General features: G+C 47.9%; 1 protein-coding gene across 1 annotated transcript in view; it reads right to left on the bottom strand.

The window, feature by feature from the left end:
- The window catches only part of LOC142578184 (cell adhesion molecule Dscam1-like), a 106,965-nt gene extending 85,506 nt beyond the window's left edge, over positions 1 to 21,459 (bottom strand). Inside the window, exon 1 of the mRNA XM_075687585.1 lies at positions 21,387 to 21,459. Within this exon, the coding sequence (XP_075543700.1) occupies positions 21,387 to 21,459 (73 nt within the window). The remainder of the gene's footprint in view (positions 1 to 21,386) is intronic.
- Positions 21,460 to 21,688: the final 229 nt, after the last annotated feature.

The raw sequence follows: 21,688 nt of genomic DNA, 5'->3' as shown, positions 1-21,688 counted from the left end.
GTCTTTCGATAAGCAAGAAGCAATGAATCGGTTTATTTGGGAAAGGAACGAGAATGGGAAATACAAAGTTTCCGAATAAACTTCCTTAACGAACCGCGCGCTCATTGAGCGGTCGCTAAGTGCTGGTGAGAAAGCTGCCTCAATTTGAAAGAGCGCATGCATTGGAAAGCTCCGATTCGTGGCACGCCAAGGAGCAATTCGCTGTGCGCAGCATGCTTGTCGTACAAATAACGATGGATTTTCGCTGCTACGAGGAAACTATCGAACCCGCAGTTTGTATACCTCAAGCGCACTCCTATCTAAGTTCGTTCCGCTCAATTCGGCCCGCTTTTCTTCACGTTCTGCCTCAATGAGAAACTTGGGAATTGAGGACTTTCTTTTTCAACGCTTATCGGTACGGCAATAAAACTTTCGCCGGCATTTACGGAAACGGGCAGCAGTGTTCTTCAATCCGTTTAGCGAGGACGAGGGCGAGTGTATTCATGAACAACCCTAATTATCCAGCAAGTAAGCTCTGACGATCACCTCAGCCTGCTACACGGGTCCGCGAACAGGTGCATCTGCGAAATGTAGGGTAATAGAAAAGTAGGTTAATAAAGCTTGTGGCTGGGGAGTCGGTACGTAATGCGTAGGAAGAATAAAATGCCCAACGCTGAGAAGGACGAGATGTCAAGGGACAGGGACTAACGCACAGACTTGCGCTGATCCGTGTCCCTTGACCTATCGTTCTTGTCTGCCTTGCGCATTTTATTCTTCCTAAGCAAAAGAAAATTCTTTGGATAAATTCATCAAACGACTCTGATAATACCAGATAGCCTCGTTCATTCCACGAGCAATAAGGGATGCACCCATCTCGCAAAAACACATTTTGTTAAAAAGTGTGCTTTATTCTTAAAAGTCAATCTTTTTTTTATTGCGTAGTTCTACGTTGTCGTGAAACACAGAGTAGTCGGTTCATCTTTTATTACAACGCACTGGACATCGCAAAGTATGCACGCAAACTAACACCGGTGGCTACGCCAGGCATGACATCTGCGTACAACACACATACAAGTTATAAGGCGAAGGATTTCTTGCCTACCATCCTGGAATTTAGCGTGGGTCAGTGCTGATGTTGGCTCCTCGCGAAGAAGGTATAGCGTTGCGTATTGGTGCGTCATATTCATGCGCCACGCTAACTTCAGAACGCGTTTAACACAAGCTGCCACTGAATAAAAAAAAAACTACCTGTCTAATGGACGGGTCTTGAACCAGGGTACTCGAGCGCCTTGGAACCGTCTGCTCTACTCATAGAACCATAGACACAGTTTCGCATTTACGTAGAAAGCGCGGAATGATTCGGTCCTTCTTTTTTTTTTTGTCTTCTCTTGCTTTCTTATCTTTTCTGCCCTTGCCCGATCCGCATGTAAAGAGAAACCAACCGGACACTAAATCCGGTTGACCTGTCTGCCTTTCCTCTCTTGTTTTTCCTTCGCGTTCACCAATATCTACGCGTTCTGAATAGGGATGGCCGACACCGCAGCATATGGCGATTGCGGCGAAAAGGAGACAATTCTCCATGTTCTATGCCAGTGCCCGCAGTACAGTGGACAGAGAAAATCGCTTTCCGTCTTGCTCAGCCAGTTAGACGACCAGCCTTTGTCGAAAAAAAGAAAGAAGCTTCTTAGACAATCAGCTCGAGTTAATGGAACGGCACACGTGTTGGGAGTATAAACCTAGAGCTAATAAGCCCCTGTTGCCGTATCGGTCCGCCCACTCGAAGCTCGTCAAAAGTGGCATTTCCAACTTGTGCTTTGGAAATGCATTAAAGAAATCTTGCCACCATAAGATCCATATGAGTCTTATGGATCAGTCGGGAAGGTTATCAGCAGCAGGGCTTCCGGAGTCAGTGCAGGTTTCGGTCGAAGAAGGGCTGCTGAAAAGGTGCGCGACAGACAGCGCAACTCGGGACGTGGCAAAACAACGGACGGAACGCATAGGGAAGGTAGCGGTAGTGCCCTACCTGCATAGAACGGCACAGTCTTAAGAAAATGGCTAGCCGGGTGGACACAAAAGTGGTTGTTTCAGCGCCGGAAAAACTCGCTAAAATATGTCGATTAACTGACCCGTACTGTAAGCCAGCTGTCGGGTGCTCTACGAATCATCGCAAAGCACCAGTGGGCTGCGTAGAAATAGTTGTTTATGAGCTGCCGCTGTCCTGTGGGAAAAAATACATCGGACAGACAGGAAGTTGTCTTAATGACCGGTTGCGAGAACATAGTCTAAACGTGAGAAATAAGCAATATGGTCATCTGTCGACTCACTGTCAGGAATGCGGCTGTGCGCCGGTGTATGGATCCTGCCGGGTTTTTGCGGAGCACAAAGATTATGCGAGAGATTATGCGAGAGATTATGAAGGCTCAGGCTATCTGTCGGAATAGTGATATTCCGTGATATTCCGAATAGTGAAGTTAGTGCCCCGTCGGTCGATTTGTTAGATAAGGGAACGGCTTTTTTGGATGGTTAAGATTTGGATGAGGTGATGCCACTGTGCATAGGTTAAATAGGTGGGTGCCTCCTGAAAATCAAGTCGTTGAAATTAGCGCATTGTGGTGTCGTCTCCCTTCTGTCCTTGTTCGCTGGCGCTAAATATGCTTTCCAAGTCAGTTTATCAACATGCCCAACAAATGGCAATACTGAAATTTATTGTTGAATTATTTGAATTTCTCAAGGTAAAATATGTCAGATAATCGTGAAGTACGACTTACACACAACCTACAGACACGATAGCGTCGGATCGTAATTTGAATATACGAGAAAACATACTTCTGTATGGTTTTCCTTTGTAGCAATTGCTACGATTGGGTGGTTGTCTCATTTTCCCTTAATAATTCTGCTACGTGGAAACTCAAAACAGGAACCCCTTTTGCAGCGTTTCTACCGTTCATAGAGCAGCTATGAGATCAGAGCTGCTCTATGAACGTGCCTGCGCGCCTGCGTGCCTGTGTGCCTGCGCGCGCAATCTCAAAGTCCCTAAAGCGCCGCACATGCTTCATTGCAACACATGCAGGTGGCACGCACCTCTGCCGCATGGCGGCCTACACAAGAGGTCGCATTTCTACCAGAAAGCTCGCCTTCGTGCATAGCGTTCGCCACCAGCGTTTCCCGGCAAACATTACGGTTACATAAGCTGCAGTTGCTGGGAAGCTTGAGAAGCAGTCAGGAATCTTAGAATGTTATCGGACGTTCCACTGTTAAAGGTAAAGCTTCAAACGAAGCTTGTATTGGCTCGTAGTGGTTACGCAAAAACACAGTTGCACCCAGAGCAGATCCACTGGGGGAAAGGGCGGTTTGATGAGTCAACAGCTGCGCCGGCGCCGGAGCGCGAGTCATTAGCAAGGATTCCAGCTGCATAGGCGCGCGCTCATACCACGCGCGCAACCAATCAGAGCCGTTTCGCTTCTGCCGGGGAGAGGAAGGGCAGGAAAGGCTTCGCGCGCGCTGCCGCCAGCTTCGTTTCCGTTCAGTTCAGTCTCGGAAAACGTATGGAACGGGCACGCGTTGTGCGTTCCCCCGAGGAAGGGGTTGCGTTCGACGAGCGGCGGCGAGAACTGGGCCGCGAAATGGCTCGCCGTCGGCGCGCCAATCCAGCAGCCGTTAGAACCATCCGAGCACAGGAAATCCTACAGCAACGAGAAGATCCCGAGCTGAGGGAACGGGAGGCCGAAGCAATCCGGCACCGTCACCTGTGGAATTACTTAACCGTGACGAAGGTCAGGTGCACGCGGTGCAAGCTTCGCTTACCCCCATTTTCCGGTAAGGGAAGCGAGTAGTCATTTTGTTATTTGCCATTATCCTTCCCATGTGACAGCTAACGCTCTGATACGTTATGTGACAATCCAGTTATAGAGAAAGAAATTCAGCAAGAATACGTTTCCCTAGTATTCACATCAGCCGTCGGCTAACGCGATCGTCAGAAAAAGTGAAATGAAGTTATCAGACAATATTTTATGTTTTATTCTTTCCCGCTAGAGCTAATTAGTTTTGCGTATATATGAACTTATACTTTGCTATTTCGTTTTCTTCAATTACCTAGCGACAAGCCAATCACACGCCAGATGCATGCTTTATGCGCCAGACACGTCACCAAAGCGAGTGGGGCCGGCTGCGCATGTGAGCGTTCGGTTGTAAGGCGTCCCGTTTCTCTCTCTCTCTCTCTCTCTCTCTCTCTCTCTCTCTATATATATATATATATATATATATATATATATATATATATATATATATATATATATATATATATATATATATATATATATATATATATTTCTTTTTATTGCTGTAGTTCTGTCTTTTGAGCGCTCAGCGTATTTTTGCGTTCCTGCTGCATTTTGACATGGCACTCCTGCGCTATTATACCCCGGCAAAATACGAAATTTTCTTTAACAGTCTGTACTACATTTCAAGCAATTTATGCTTAGGACACGGTGCCGAGCATTGCGACGCAGCTAGCGAAAAACAGCTCGGGCGTTGTGGCGAGTTAGTCTGACGTGCACAGAATCGTACTGGAATACGTTTGCGACAATTTTTTTTTGTCCCCAGCATTAATGCAAATTATTTCGGTGTTTTTTAGTGTATTTCTTGGGCTCGCTGTTCCGCACAGGGTGTTGTGATCCAGTTAGCGAAGGACACGGAAGCCACTATGGCGCTATTAGTTTAACGTTGGTTACATTCACATTCACTGAATTTTACTGGGCGAAGTTTGTGACGCATTTTATGCCCCCCTCGCACACACACACACACACACACACACACACACACACACACACACACACACACACACACACACACACACACACACACACACACACACACACACACACACACACGCACACGCACACGCACGCGCACGCGCACGCGCACACACACACACACACACACACACACACACACACACACACACACACACACACACACACACACACACACACACACACACACACAACGTATAACTTCTCACGGCACTCACGCTTGTCGAAACGCGACTAGCGATAAAAAGTGATAACACGGCAGGACGTTGCTTGCACCGGCAGAACGAGCAAAAGCTAACGCCGGAGTGCTCAAAAACCAGGGACTTGTAACTTGAAAATTCCGTCTTCTAAACGGCTGAAAACAGGCTTTGCATGCACGCATTTGTATTGAGTGTGAGTAGAAGGCATTCTGCGAGCGTGTAGCATGGTCTGGCTTGGAGCCTGTGTTGCGGCTACCTCGGTGTACATGGCCACGTACCATGGTGTCGGCTGAGGCCAAGCTGTGTCGAAAACGCACACTCCCCCTTGTATTTGTGGTCTTAAGAGCAGGAAATAGGACCATGTAATGGGGAATGCTTGGAAATCAGATTTGGTAATATTTTATGCATGGTATTGCTTGGGAGGAGTCTGGTGTTTTCTACGCAATGTTTGTAAAAGAGAATTGCTTTTGTTCGCAATGTCGCCTAATCACCATTTTCGCACGTTTTGCCTTTACACGCAGTTTATAAATTCTAAATACCAAAATTACACATGCACGTTCTTTCTTTTCTCAGCTGATTCCGTCCGGTGTAGCTTCGTACTCGAACTATTGCTGCCTTCCTGGTGCCACAACATTGGATGAACGTACCAAAAGCCTGGAACAAACATTCATATAGAGCAAAATAAACATTTCCCCCATTTCACCAGGCGTCATGCGTCTACTTTATGAAATCGCATGTTGCACAGAGGACAGATTTGATGGATGCTTGTAAAGATCGCTCGTAATCATATTCCTTCCACGAAAAAAAAAAAAAACTTGGAGGACGCTTAAGCTTCGCCTTCAAGAGTGTAACGCGAGAGTTATCGCACCCGGTTCGCACCTCCCACTCATTCGCTCGGCATGCTCTTAAGTAACACAAAGACGAAACGTGCGCCTGAGCAAGCAGAACGAACCAATGAACTCGGTGTCTCGGAGGGAGAAACGATCTACGCGAGCCAAACGTCGTGATCGGCACGGACAGCCGGGACGAGACGCGCCATGAAGGCGGACGCGATTATGGGGCATGACGCCTCGATGGGATCGTCCTCTCGCTTGGGAGCACCACGCAGACGCATGACTCTTCACCAGCCGCACGGCACACATCGCAGGGGACACGCTTTCCCACCAGACGCGCTATGGCGCAGCGATCACGTCAGAGGCGTCCCGCATCGGACGCTGCACCTAAGAATTGCGCTGTGAGCGGAAAGAGGAGCCACGTAGCCTAAACACGAGGGTTCGAGTGACACACGCTGGAAGTTTGAAGGGGAGAGAGCGATAAAACTTATTAAACGCAAGGGTATTGGGGCATCCTCGCACCGGTCCCCGCACGGCCCCAATGCGCTCAAAAGAGACGAAGGGGAGAAGCGGGTGAGTGGCGCGCCAGCTGTTCGGGCAGCGCCGTACATTGCGAGGAGGGGGTCTTCTGTGTTTGCCGCAAGATGGCTTTGCGTGTGCGGCTAGCGCAGAAGAAAAGTAGCGGAAACGTACTTCGCTACGCGTTTAACTGCGACTTCTGTAATTTACATGCTCATAATTACCGATATACACCGCAGTATAACTTCCTACGGCACGTTTCTAAGGAAACACCGCATTCAGTAGAGGCGCTTTTGTCCCGCTTTGAAGCATCGAACTAATGGCTGAGTGGTAGCGTCTCCGTCTCACACTCCGGAAACCCTGGTTCGATTCCCATCCAGCCCATCTTGCAAGTTGTTTTTATTTATGAATTGCCTTCCGCCATTTTTCGCTCACGCCCAACGACACGGACGAAACCAGCTTTTCTGCGACACGAGCTCCTTAACGTTGTCGATCGAGATCCTTAAAGCCGATTCCGTCGCACCAAGACAGCACGCGGTTAAGCAGTAGAAGCAAAACAAATGCCGAGCGGAAGTGTGATTCCAAAATCGGAAGTGTGATTCAGCCGCTTCGTGCGCTACAGTCAATTTGACCGCTGGGCTCGATGGGAATGTCCGCTCTTCTTGAATATCTTTCTCTATGGCGCCACAGCTTTTCGTATCAGCTCCAGATTGTCCAGTGCTTCGGTATCGCGGCGCGAGTGGACGGCGAAAAGGATGTGCTGCTTGTTGCGTATAACACAAACGGGAGATGCATATTTGCGATAAAGGTTAAGCACAACCATGCGTCTCGCTGTCATGCCTGTGCTATAGACCGGCAGGTGCAATCCTGCGACGGCCGCACGAAACGTCAATGCTCCAACTGGACACGCACACACACAGATAAAAAAACGCATGGACAAAGTCAATATATTGTACGGTAAAAAAACCAGTACCAGCTTCGCTTACCTTGACGCTTATTTTCATGGCTTCTGTACAACCTTTCGTTAACGCGTCGGGGGCCACAGCTCCGACACCTCCAAAAGCAGCTAACAGGACGCACGTGTACACATGAGATACATGTTCAGTGAGGGACCGTTGTGAGTCGGTGCATCCATAATGATATAGCGCGACAGCCGTGCGGTATAAATGGCGACCAGGTCATGTTCATTATGTGGCGGCTGATTCAAACAAGTACTCTGCGGTACATTTGTTGGGCTACGATAGCGGAGTGTATGCCAAGTCGTTCCACGACGCTGGCTTGTGAAACGCATCAAATGCGTCGAAAACACAATCCATGCAGTTGCCCATTTATACCGACGTCTACGAGCCCCTGCATGCAAAGACGCAGCTGACGATCCGCGCGTGACGTTTTTATGCGTCCTCAAAATACGCCCCGGCAAGCGTTACATTCGATCTCACTTGATCGCCTTCGCATTCTGCGAAGGGCCGCTATATGCTACAACAAATCCCAAACGGCTCGCGGATATCAATGGCCAGTGATGAAGGGATATAACACTCTAGCTGTCGCGTTGTTTCTTTACGGCCTTCGCGCACGTCGATTTCGAAGGAAAACCTCGTGGAACCCTGTTGGCGAAAATTCAAGCATACGCGCATCAGGGCTGATATCACTGCACAAGCTCTCTTGAACGCAGGCGAACAAAGGGAAGCCGCATTGTTATCGCACCATAACGCCTGCTTAAACAAAACTCTTGCGGGGGCTTTAATAATTTCGAGAAAAGTGTGCAGCGTGAGATTCAAGAGCACTAACGGCAGAGCCAGGAACACAGCCACTATACCGGAAGCAGCGCGAGCGGCGACCGGGAAAAAACCGGGCCGGCCTGCCGGCAGGGTCATCGATACCGCGGTATAGCACGCCCGGCACGCTGGTCATGCCTCGCACCGTCACAGCGGCAGCAAGGAAGCCATGCACGATCTTCCCACCCCCGCTTTCTTCTCGCGCACAAGAGACGACGCGCTTTTCTTGCCTTCTTCGAGAACGGAAGCGCGCGCAACGCACGGCCGGAATAACAATGCCGCGTAGCCTGGGCCCACTCGCGCGCAGCTCTGTGTACAGCGGGGGCATGCGAATGCGTAGCCACTCGCGCAGACGAGCGAGGAGGCAGGGCCGGTAGGCCAGCGGCCCACTGCTACCGTAGGGTCTCGCAGTGACGCCATCCCAAAGGGCTTGCTTGGGTCTTGCGCGATAGCTGAGTTGCACGGTCTGGAGTGGCTGTGCAAACTGGCAAATTGTGGCGCGGTCGAAAGCCCAGGGCTGTGGATCTGTTTCCGTAGACTGGGGTTCATTAATTATGCCCTCAATAATGAAGCCAACAATACAAAGTTCTTTACTTACAGATATATACATCGAACATTTTTGACATTATTGAAGTCGCATCAATATTCCTTGCATGCAGAAACGCAAATGTAGGCAAAATGTACGAGCAAACGTACATCAAGGTCTGTGCTTTCAGCCCGCCGCGATGGCTTAAGGGCTATGGGGTTGCGTTGCAAGGTACAACACCCTATATGGCACTAGAAAGCTACAGAAATCCATGACGCGGCATGGCCGCATTTCGATGGAGGCGAAACGCAAAAACGTCCGTGTAGCGTCCAATGGAGGCACGTTTAAGATTCCCTAGAGGTCAAAATTAATCCGGAGCCCCCCACTATGGCCTGCCTCATAATCAAAAAAGTGGTTTTGGCCCGCAAAACCCCAGAATTTGTCTCTGCTTTCAGCTCCCATTGAAATGTGGCCGCCGCTGCTTGTGTTCGGACCTGCAACCTTGTGCTCTGCGGCCAAAGTTCCATGGCCACTGAACGACCGCGATGAGTGCTTCCTTGGTCAAAAGCTTTCTGCGTTTTTGCTCCGCCTCTGTGTAGCGTCAGTATCCACTGCTTATATACCGGAGCGGGAATACAGCTTTCAGAGCAGTATAACGTAAATATTTATTTCACTCCATTCTGTTGCCTTCATACTGTCCACCACTCACGACCGGCTGATCCTGGCGATAACATAGTCGGCAGAGTGCCTCTATACGACGACTGACGACGAGTAAAAAAAAAAGTAATTGGAACCTAACGGTTACGTCATGTTGGCCTGTAGATCACTGACATTGAGTATGATTAACGTGAGCTTTCACTTCTAAAGCAACACGGATTTCGGTGGGACTCCAAAAATGTTTAAAATGTTCTATATAGGTAAGTAAAGTACTTCATTGGTATAGTTAATGAGCGCAAGAAACTAGCACAGCACGGAAGAAAAAGGCTTGTACTTCGCATCGACCCAACTGCGATTAACGTGAGAACAAGCAAGATCACTCTGTGTCGGAAACAAAGTTTTTTCTCCATTCTTTTAGACAGTGCAGTCGTGAATTCGGTAAACACCGACTGATTTGTCGGGTGACTGAATGAATGCCTATGAATTGTCTATTCAATCACATACTCAAGTTACAATGTATAGTAAATAATCAATGCGCGAAATAATTCTTGAGGCTGCCGTCTCTGTTCCTTGTAGAACAGTGTATGTGTGCTTTAATGACTGTAGTTGTCACGGGACGCTCAGCGAAATGTACATCGCTTAGCCTGACCGATATTTCTGATAGAGAAGGAACGAGACCATTTGGCTACAAGGTAGCGGCCTGCAACAAATTGCTCCTTGCAAGCGTTTGTTACAAATATTGTTGTCTAAGTAAGTGACACGGCAAGTAGCTGCCTTTTTCACAAAAATAATATGTTCAGAAAGCTCTTTTCAGCTGATTGTAATATTGGTCCTTTTAGATTCATCTAAAACTAAGCTCTTGAGCTACTAGCTTTCATGCCAAAAATAATTTACGATACACTGCCCTCTCGGTACGCATAGAATATTGGAGAGCTGGCAGCTATTGTTGTGTTATTTAAAAAAAAAAGCAAGGGCATTTTTCATTCTAAGCAGGCATGCCAGAGTTAATTAACGTTTCCAAGGTAAAATAACTCTCCGAGGCAGTTTTATCCACCGGGCAATCGCGACTGTGTAACAAACAAGCCGTCAAGGTTAATTTGATCCACAAGGGAGACACGGTACACTTCAGGGGAGGGCTGTAGAAGCAGAGAAAGGGAATATATAAACAAACTGCGCCTCGATGAAAAAAAACAGTCTGTGAGCAAAAAAGAACAACAGATGGACAGGTTGTGCAAGGTACTTTACCTTGCCTTTCTCTGTTTCCCAGACGACCGGCTTGTGAAAGCCCTAAATGATGAGAACATAAGAGTCCAAAGAAGATATAGTTAACAGAAAAAGTAACCGCTACGCCATGTCACCATCGATCATCTCTGTACTGTCGTATGTTGGCGGCGACTCGAAATAATACCTTGTTCTGCTCGTTAGCAAGGAGAATACACCACAACTGACCATTTGTGCGTTCGGCCACCTTTGCTTTCCGCAAACTTTCCTGTACAAATGAATGCTTCAATTTATCTTGAGTCTTCATGCAAGCTGCATGACGGAGACTATGGTTCAACAAACCAACATTCTCTTTCTTTTTTTTTCTTTCATAGCTGGAAACCACGTCAGGCCAACAGAGAGCCTCGCAGGATCTTGTGTAGGTGTTTTATCGAAACTTGATAAAACATTGCACAAAAGCTGTTGCAGTAACCATGTCAGTTGACAAGTACTAGCTAAACAAACAAACGCCTGTGTGGATTTATTGACTGTTTCTTTTTTTCAAGAGATTTGTAGTGATCCTTACTCCTCACAAAAACTGGACCACGCAATATTCTCCCAGCCGCCTCTCGAACATTACAGGTGACTGTTTCACCATGCTTACTATTTGAGCCTATGGACTTACAAATGCCGCCATCAGATAGCCGCCGCTTTCCGAACAAGAATCAGGCAAGCTGAAAGGACTTAGCCAAGCGATAGGCTCAACTGGCCCCGACCAACCCATTGTCCATTTATCCGAAAGCGGGCTCACAGTGCCGTCAGCGTGCGCGATATGTTTCCCCCGACTCCGCTCTGCGCACGCGCCAAAGAGACAAACAACGACTACACGCCGACGTCCGCTGACCGCGACCAGTCGCCAGTGCTTTCAAAAGTTTCGCAATACTGTAAAAACGCGTCGCCGCTACGGCGAAACCGCGAGAGGCCGCGCGGAAACGGTTACTTCCACTCTATCTCCCCGTCTGCGCTGCTCTCCGCCGGGAAAGTCCCGCAAGCTGCAGCACCGATCGCTCCGGGGCGCCTGGCAAACTTCCGATAAAAATGCGCGCTCCGGTGGCCGCTGCGAGGCCCGATACGCGCAGCTGCCCCACGTGCGGACGCACACAAATATATGTGTTGTCCCCAGAGGCACGTCCTGCAGCAGGACACGGGGAGAGAAGGGAAAGGCGTTCGCTCCCCGCCCCTCCACCCTCTCTCTCTCTCTCTCTCTCTCTCTCTCTCTCTCGTGCGCTTACTTACTTTAACGCAGCCGTCCTCCTGCCGCTCCCCGCTGCCTTTTGTCTCTAATTCTTGGCACGATGTGTCTGCTCCCCCCTTTCTCTCCCTTTGGTCGTTTCGCGTCGGGTGCGAAACATTGCAAGCGGTGGGCGGAGAAGCCGGCTGTTAGGGTCGCGGATGCTGGCGGCATTGCTGGGAAGCAAACATGGATGGCCACGCTGTACAGCCTTTCTTCAACCCCCCCCCCCCCCATCCCCTCCCATTGTATATCCGTCGTGGTGGTTGCCCCGCGGGGATGATGAGCTGCAGCTCATGGGGACACCGGTGCTCTCAGGCTAATGCAATGATATTGGTCCTTGCCGGCGTCTGACGAAAAAAAAATAAGTAAATAAAGGAGCGGTGTCAGAAGCCTCGTCTTTATCGGTGGTGTCACCGGGATATAGGGGCCGCGAATGCGTGTGCACAAGAGTTCTTAATAGATATAAGAAAGCAGATCCACGACGACGATGACATTTAGGGTGTATTCTCGCAGGCGTCTGTTGACGCGAACGCAAACGTTTTTCGCGGCTGGGCGAGCGACTTGGCGTTATGTGCTTGGAAAACGTATTGCCCTTTGCCGAGTACCTGGTTACCAGAGACACAAAAGTGAGCGGCAGGTTTGGTGGCTGGCGTAGAGTTGGCGCGGAAGCCACGAATGCGCAACAAGAGCGACAAAGTACTGCTATACCTATGCAGATTGGCCGAGAGACAGATGCAGGATCACCCCCTCCCTCCCTTTTTTTTTGTTATTTCGTCAAACTTCCATGACAACTCGCACAAGTGGGAGAGAGAGGGAAACTCTCTCACTGTATTGAACCCCCCAAAATTTGCGCAGCCAGTTTATTTCTTTCTCTTCTTTTCTTTTCTCGCGTCAGTGAAGTAAATCTGGGTGTTTCCAAGGATTCATCTAAATACGCAAGTATGTGAGTTTCTTTAAAGCGCAAAAACATAGCCCTGCATGAGCCATCTTTGAAACCACCATTGGTGCTTGTACTGAACGCATTACAGGCGTTTACGATAGCCTACTTAGCCCTCGTCAGAAATGTTGAGAGTGTGGCGTGCGCTGTCTGCGGTAGCACCGAGGCTATTGGCCGCCCGTTGTGTCACTGTCCTCAATTTGATACACAGTGACAATCGCTGTCTTACGAATTGGCCTAATTGGACAAACTGACTTTTTTAAAGGTGAACTACATTTAGGAGACGCAAAGATGAAGGGAAAGGATTAACGTTGTCCTGGTAATAGGATGGATGTCTAAATTTTCAATACCTAGGCACAATTGGCGCATTTAAATGGCGCCCGCTATTCTTCTTCACGTAAAACAACATAGAATGGAAGCCACAAGAATAGCAGAATTACATAGAAAGAACTGCAAACTTAAAATCTGCTCACAATAGTATGTTCAACATGCTAAAACTCAATTTCAAGTCAGAACTTAAGTCACAACAAGCTTTTGTTGAATACGAGATCGTTGAACACAAACCTCGTCGTCCGTGGGCGAGCAAGGCTCTGAAAGTGCTATATAGCTTTTATTATCAACGAGCCTGCGTTGTCGCATTTTCACCAAACAACATTTTTCATGTGCGCGCATGTGTTTACGGGAACTTTTGTATTCTCCCCTTTCCCTTCCTCCAGAGTCGGGTAGCCAACCAGACGCATTCATAATTAATGTCCCTGCCTTCTCTCTTTATTTCCTTCACCTCATTTCTCTCTTTCTCTCTCTCTCTCTCTCTCTCTCTCTGTCTAATCAATATAAGTATCCTCAGAACTTTTTCTCTCTAATCTTTCCTCTTTCCTTGTGCAAGGTAGCCATCAGAAATCTCTGCTTCTGAACCTCCCTACCTACCTTCCTTCATTTTCTCTAGCTTCTTATTTGTAATGACGAGCACGCAGGCTTTCGTAGATGAACGCTAACGCTCATCGTAAACATGTCAACGTTTCGCATCCGGCCCTGTGGCGCTCGCTCCTATGAGGCGATTTTCTTCTGACATCGAGCAATGTACACTTATTTTCCTTGTATTCGAATAACTTTCTGCAGAGCGTCATTCCTAGAATGTCGCCTAAAGCACAGTTATCCATGATCTTAATAATAACAGAAGATGTCAAGAGGTATTAGTAATGGAGATGCCTGTAGATTGGATACACTTCCCAGATGTCGATCAAAGGGCGGTTATTCACAGCTTTAATAACAATACCGAGTGAACATAGGGATTAGAAATGGGCGCGCTAGTTAAACAGGGCCAGCCTCGGGATCACTGGGAAACACAGTAGTTTGGAAATCAACGTGAAACTCTCGTCGAACAATACTGTCATTGTTGAAATCAATTTGAAATTACTGTTCCAATTTTTATAGATGTTTTTATTGTGCAAGTTTTATCATCGCAAAGCAGGCTTGATCCGCTTCAGTTACGTTATAAATGGCCTAAATGTACTGGTGCCAATTGACTGAAGTTCTCCTCTCGTAATAGGATCTTTATAATCTTCTATGGTGTGTACTCGGCGTGGCACTGCTGCGATCAATTGTGCTGCCTTACCCACTTCAAGGGCATGGATTAGCAGTTGTATATACTTGCGCAAGCCTCAGCTAACATGCGTACGCTATGTGAGCTCGCCACGAGTACAGGTAGTTTGATGAGTAGCGTGTACAACGGAGTGTATCCCTTCGTCCCTTGCAACAAGCAGCAAGCAGGTGATCTCAGTTCTTTTGTTCCTGTAGCCTCCCCAAATCTGGGGTTCTTACGGCTAGATGATGGCGTGACCGTGGCCATAGATCCCTTTGTTGTTATTATTTCTAATCTACAAGAATACATGCGCTACTTTCCTCAATAAAGGTTACAGTAATTTTGCTGTAATGACTCATAGTAATGACACCAGAGCTAACTTGAACAAATTTTTCTTCCGTGTCATGACGGCCACATATTTGTTGGTATGCCTCGGGCAATCCCGACAACCATTCTGCCGCAATAAAGCGAATTCTTGGACGCTTGTCACAGGCGATGCGATCGTGTGTGGCTGAAAGCATCACCGCGTTCTTTTCTTTCTTTTTTTTTTGAGGGCCTCAGCACTACGTGAACGTCACTACTATAAGAAAGTCTTAGCTTGTGCTAAAGGTATTATTGCTTGCAGAATACCGGCTTACCGGAGAGGCGTAAGGTAGAAACAACGGTGGTAGTGGCATCTTGTGGCGTAGGCTTCATACAGAGAGCGCACAAAGCTAATATGCCACTGACTTATCATATTATACTTGATTGCTGGCGTAAAGCATCGGTAGCGTCATAATCGCTAACATACAGTTCGTTTATTGTTTTCCTTCGGCAAGATCACACACGCAATACAAAAATATTTCAAAAGCATTATAGCTGAACAAAAGCTGACAAGATGTCGCCGCCCCTATTGAGTACTTTCCCCTGCGGCCCCGGTAACCTGGTGATTCGTAAGTGGCTACAACTTAAAGACAAGTTAAAGCTTTCTACGTTTAGACACCTTTAGTTTGTCTGTAAACGCACTGCCCTTCACGGAACACCGGGTTACCGTAGAGGTGAAGAGCAGCAACAACGCTGGTAGCGACTTCTTGCGATGCTTTCCCCAACAAAAATGTAGTACGTAGACACGTTTCCGTGTTACATGGGTGCTCGTGTCATTTCTTGTCATGTCACAGTCATTTGCTACGAACGAAGTGAATTTTACAAAAGCAACGCCAAGTTCAACTCGAAGCGGGCAGCCGCGATCGCCACCATGTTTTGCGCAAACTCCGTAAACCACGCAAATACGGCAACGTTCAATCTGAGAAATAGCGTGCGTACGCAATACGCCATGGGTCGTTTAGCGTTCTGCGCATGCGCAATGACGACCCGCTATTTCATAGTGTACGCCATGGTATAGCGTGCGATAAACTAAAACTAATGTCCCCTATTCCCTCTCTGGCAAACTCTACGTCCCCGGGAGGCGCCACCAGACCGGCTTCTCACGTTTGAGTCTCCGCTAATCCAGCATTGCGCAAAGGGCTATATGTTTAGGAAAAGGCTAAAGCTCTCTAGTGTCACTGTCAGGCGCCTCGCCAAACGAGCTCCGACAGCTCACCGGGACATTTTAGTTTCCTTTCTGCTCCTTTTTTCTAGCTTCCCCCTTTTGTCAGTGCACGGTAGCCAACCGGACACAAGCCCACAGCCTGTGAGCCACCCAGCACCCCGCGACGGCTCGCCTGCTACCCGGCACAACTTCACTGAAATGAGCCAGCTAAGCGTTACAAGCCACGAGGCTGCCTACATCACTTAAGAATCTCGGGAGGAATCGGGACACGTCCCTCCTGAACGGGTCGCTGTGAGCGTCGCCTTGTTGACCCGTATATCGCTGCGCTTCTGAATGGTGACATACAGAACGCTATACCTACACGTTTACCGGATCCTACCATTACAGAAGTCTGCACCGATTCCAAAAGTGCATACCGTTACTTCCTTCAAGGCGTAGCACCTAAGACGGTCACACACATTTTACAAAACATCCCTTCGCTTCCCCACCCGGTGACCATCACGTGGGTGCCTGAACATTGGTGTGTCCCCATGAACGAGCGCGTTAATGCGCTCGTCAGAGGTGTTTCCTTCCAAACCCTGGACGACCAGTCACACCCCGCGGAAAAACCCCGAGAGGGGATCTGCACCTACCACCAGATTACTACGTATTACAGGAATGGTAGACGAGATTTATCTCCGCCTCACCATTCCCTTACCGGCCATCAGAGTTCAATCTGGCGCCAGATGCAGACAAAAGCATTTATTTCTCCCTATCTGGCACATTTATTTTACCCTGGTCACCATAATCCACAGTGTACCACCTGCCGAGCGCCCCGGGAAGATCTTTTCCACTGTTTGTGGAGCTGCCCCACGCCCATGGCTGTAGAGCCTATTCCCAACCCTTCCTTTTCATCGTGGGAGGCGGCTCCTCGGGCCACTTGCTCGGATGACCAGCTCTGGCTGGTGAACCGGGCTTGCCTAGAGATGTCAGCCAGGGAGATGCCGGCCGTCTAGGGGCCCAACTACAGTTAAATAGATCCAATAAAGGTTTATCCATCCATCCATCCATCCATCCATCCATCAATCCATCCATCCATCCATCCATCCGTCCGTCCGTCCGTCCGTCCGTCCGTCCGTCCGTCCGTCCGTCGTTCCTTAAACCTCGAGGAGCCGCTCGGGTGGAACATTTGCCGACGTGTATCGCTAGGCACACGTCTCCTCTTCCTCCTGCAGCCACGAACACTCTCCACCAGCTCCTCCTCAGCCAGCCTAACCGTCATCCTAGCAAACCTGCCCGGCTCTCACCTCCAATTTCTCTGTCTTTCTAATGGCACGTAATAACGGAGAAACCTAACAGAACGCGTTGCTTAGGTAGTTTCTTCATACTTGTAAGAGAACGGTGAATTGGGCTTATTGATATTGACTAGTAATTACTAAAGCGCGAACAACGAAGACGAAGGGTACAGCCAAAATGAAAGGGCCATGCGCTGACTATCAACTGACGTTCAGTCTATAGTCAACGCATTGTCTTGTCGTTTGTGTCTCCACTTCGTCTTCGTTGTTTGCGCTGCAGTTATTATGAATAATACTTGCAGGTTTAACAAGCCCGCACCTTAGACAGGACAAGAGAAGGTACACAGAGGACAAGCGCTCTTGTCTACCTTTGCTTTGTTGTGCTTGTCTTGTGTCTACCTTCTTTTGTCGCGTCTAAGGTGAAGGCGTGTTAAACGTGCAATAAAGGAAAAAAAACGCAACAAAGGCTTCTGTTTGAATGCTAAATATTACGGTGAGCGATATAGTGGTAATTTATAGCAGCACACTTATGGTGCTTTAATATCTATATATAGTGCGGCATACCTAAAGCTCCACTTCGCTTTTATTTTTTACCTTTATTTTAATACCTTTATACGCAGACTTCACCGACTTCGGAAGTATATAACAAAAAAAAATATGGGCCAGTCCCGAAGGAAGCGCAGCTTAAGAAACCATCTCAAAGCGTTAGCTGCCACGAGGGAACACTTCGAATATCTCCTCCACCAAGCAATAGCTAAAAGCCCGCAGGCTAACCGGTACCTCAGCCTAAAAAGCTGTTGAATATTCTTGCTACTTGGAAAATATTACCCCCTTGGGCTTCGAAGATTAGGTGCCACTATAGGCATACATTCCTGTACCCGCCTATTTTAGCCTGAAACTCAAATAATTCTGCGTTTAGCACCGGGAACAAAACTCATCTGCTGAGATTTGAAGGAGCAATTCACGACGCGACATATAGCTCTCTTGTACCCGTACCTTAGGGACTGTAATGTCTGAGTACTAAAGGCTCGAAAAAAATTGTTCTAATGCAGTTTGTCTGTGCAAATCGATGTTCTCGCAATGTCCTTGCAACGTCTAGATGAAAGAAATGGAAGAGAACATGTCTGATGAGCGGGCCGGTCTAAAATTAAGTCGTCAGTGTCTTAGCGTTTTATTGTTTTATTGCAAGACCGAGATAACTAAGCCGCTGCGAAGAACGGAGAGAACTGCCCCGAACCTTCATGATTCACGCCAGCAACGGAGCCGTCATTTCAGGCTCATTAAAGGAGCTCGGTTCATTTGGTTCTCGCGTTCGTAAAAGTCATCCATTTCAGTAAGCGTCTCCTCACGACTATCTGGGTGATGCCGAAGAAAGTGCAAGTGTGGTCGACACAGTGCTTTCTGTGATAAGTGCCTTTTGTGCTTGTTAGCGACGTCGAAATTGAAGCGGTAAGTACATGTGTTTCAATGCTTGATATGTGCTTCTTAAATGATAAATGATTTTGTGCTTTTCGGCAGCTTCTAAACTTCAAGCGATAAAAAAGGCGCTCTCCATACTTGTTAGCTGCTTCTAAATGGAACCATTAACAGTTGCATGAGAAATTTTAACGATCGTGGAGAGCACCCTTTACTTAGACCTTTATACTCATGGTAAAGAACCTTATTATTTTTTTTTATTGCGATGAAGGCTTGCCCTTAAGTTATTGATCATATGAGTGAGACGCTGACAAGCTGAAAGTTACTCTTTTACTAGTCCGCACTTATCGAAACACGTGGTCTACGTATTTTGAGCAAGCATTAATAGAAAAGAGAGGCCTCGTGGCAACCTTTCACTTTCATTAAGTCCAGCGTATGCATAGTAACTTGGTGTGTCTAAGATGACCTGCATTGTAGCAATAGTCTTGGCGACTGCAAATTGTATGTTTCTCTTATTTCATCACGTCTACCGCTAGTTGTTCACGTGAGACGAGAATAGATAAGGTACATGTCTCCCGTGAGGAGATAAATCTATGCCAGGAGAAACCAACTTTTCTTTTTATGCACGTTGACACGAGACACTGGACCTGACAAAACGGCAGAAGGAAGATTTTGGAAGCGCTTGCTCTTTCAGGAGCAAGCGCTTCCAAAAGAAAGTCCCAGCTTTGCCCGGAAGGCGAAGCATCGATTGCGGTAGCAAATTAGCAGACAGCCATACGAAGTACCGATAGCACTTTTATCAGCCGTATTAAGCTGTAAATATTCGCTCGCTAACTAAATTAAAATGCTTGCTGTCAGCGCACACAGCACACATGAACACGTCACACTCGACGACCGCTAACACTCGGTGTCAAAACGCTGGCGTGAGGAAACGCGGCAGCAGCAGTGAGAGAAGTGATCTTCGTGCTGTCTACAGACCCACTGTTTGTTTTTCACCCCCTTTCATTTTCAATATTTTATCCTTTATTAATTCAATTAGTAAATACAATTTCCCCAATGTTGTCGTTGGTGTCTGTTTCTTGGCTTCTTATGACATGATTAATAAAAATTGGGTCCCTGTATATATATATATATATATATATATATATATATATATATATATATATATATATATATATATATATATATATATATATATATATATATATATATATACGTATACGTATATAAACTAGAAAGAGAGAGATATAAGACTGGGGGAGGGGAAAGTAAATAGGTAAGAAAGTAGAGAGGGAGAGAGCACGGACACACTATCACGGCACATGTTCACTCTTGCCCAACGAACACCAAAACACCACAACACCTCAACGAAATGCAGTGGCGGCCGCATTTCGGTGAGGCAGTGAAGGCACTCTTGAAATTTTTACGTTCGAGTGGTCTATTCGAGAGACTGTAATTCTCATAAACTAAACAGGACACTTAAAAAGCGGCTGGCCGCGCTGCAAACCCAAATCCAACAACATTCTGAGGAGCTGTGCCGGTCCAACTGGGGCCAGATATGCGACGGCATTGCTGGGAACCTGTCCACCAAGCGGGCCTGGCAACTCCTCCGCCACCTTATAGATCCAACGCAGACAAAAACAGCAACACAACACCATGTAACAAGACTCATCCACGCACACATAGACAACCCTGACAGCCTTATAGACACACTTCAAAAAACCTACACCTCCCCAGGCACACCGACTCGCTTGCCTCCCTATAGAGGGCAGCCCAACCCCACACTCGACACGGACATAACGGAGACGGAAGTCACAGCAGCCCTCCTGACTCTCCGTACCAGCTCGGCACCTGGCGCCAACCAAATCCATGCTTCGTAATCTGGATGATCAATTCATCACACAGATTACGGATTACTTCAACCAGTGTTGGAGGGAGGGCACCCTCCCCCAGTCCTGGCGTCATGCGAAGGGCATTTTCACACCCAAACGCAACAAACCACTTACACTCCAAAACCTTCGCCCGATCTTGCTAACTTCATGCCTCGGAAAGCTTTTCGAGCATGTAGTATTATCGAGACTCACACAACACATGGCGGAAAACGACCTTTACCCTCATAGCATGGTGGGCTTCCGCCCCTATTTATCCGCACAGGATGCCATGCTACAACTTACGCACGACATTTTCGACCCCCTTATCCCGGGTCACACAAAGGCAGTCTTGGCTTTGGACCTCTCCAAAGCCATTGACCGCGTAGAACACCAAGTGATCATGAATGCCCTCTCACCACTGAATGTAGGTGCACGTACGTACACCTACATTCAAGCATTCCTGACCGACCGCACGGCTGAGATACATTTTGGTCCCACTCACCTCCCTTTCTTTTACTTTACGGAGTGTTGGCACCCCGCAAGGGTCCGTTCTGTCCCCCTTTCTATTTAATATCACCTTAATCCCCCTGGCCCGACAATTGGCAATCATACCCCATCTCAAGCACACCCTCTATGCCGACGACATCACGCTGTGGACTACCCACGGCAGTGACGGCGACATAGAAGACACTCTCCAGACTGCAGCCACCCTGACCCAAAATTATGTTGCCAGTATCGGTCTTTCCTGCTCCCCAGAAAAATCCGAACTATTACTCATCATCTTGGCTACTAGGCGCGAACACACACGACACAAGGAAGGAGACGGGACAGAGCGCCTCTGTCCGCTCTGTCCCGTCTCCTTCCTTGTGTCGTGCGTGTTCGCGCCTAGTAGCCAAGATGAATTGTGACCAACTCGCCCAACAAGACGTCCTTTTATTACTCATCAGACCTCGTAATCGCTGCTCCCCATGCTCCCCCAATCACGATCGATCTGGACGGAGGCCCAGTGCCGGAGGTTGAAACCCTCTGCATACTGGGACTCAATATCCAGAGTCATGGTAAAAACACCACAACCCTGAAAAAACTGAAGCACGTTTTAGGTGCGATTTCACATCTCATTCGCCGGGTTTCAGCCCACCACAGAGGCATGAAGGAGCGCGACCTATGTCGCCTCATCCATGCCTTCGTCCTCAGCCGTGTGCTTTACACAACCCCATATTTACACTTATCCCGACACGATACTAATGCCCTAGATGCCTTAATACGCAAGGCGTACAAAGTAGCAC

This window comes from Dermacentor variabilis, chromosome 4 (assembly GCF_050947875.1).
Source record: "Dermacentor variabilis isolate Ectoservices chromosome 4, ASM5094787v1, whole genome shotgun sequence".
In the NCBI taxonomy this organism is placed as follows: Eukaryota; Metazoa; Arthropoda; class Arachnida; order Ixodida; family Ixodidae; genus Dermacentor; species Dermacentor variabilis.
This window is presented reverse-complemented; position numbering and strand designations above follow the sequence as displayed.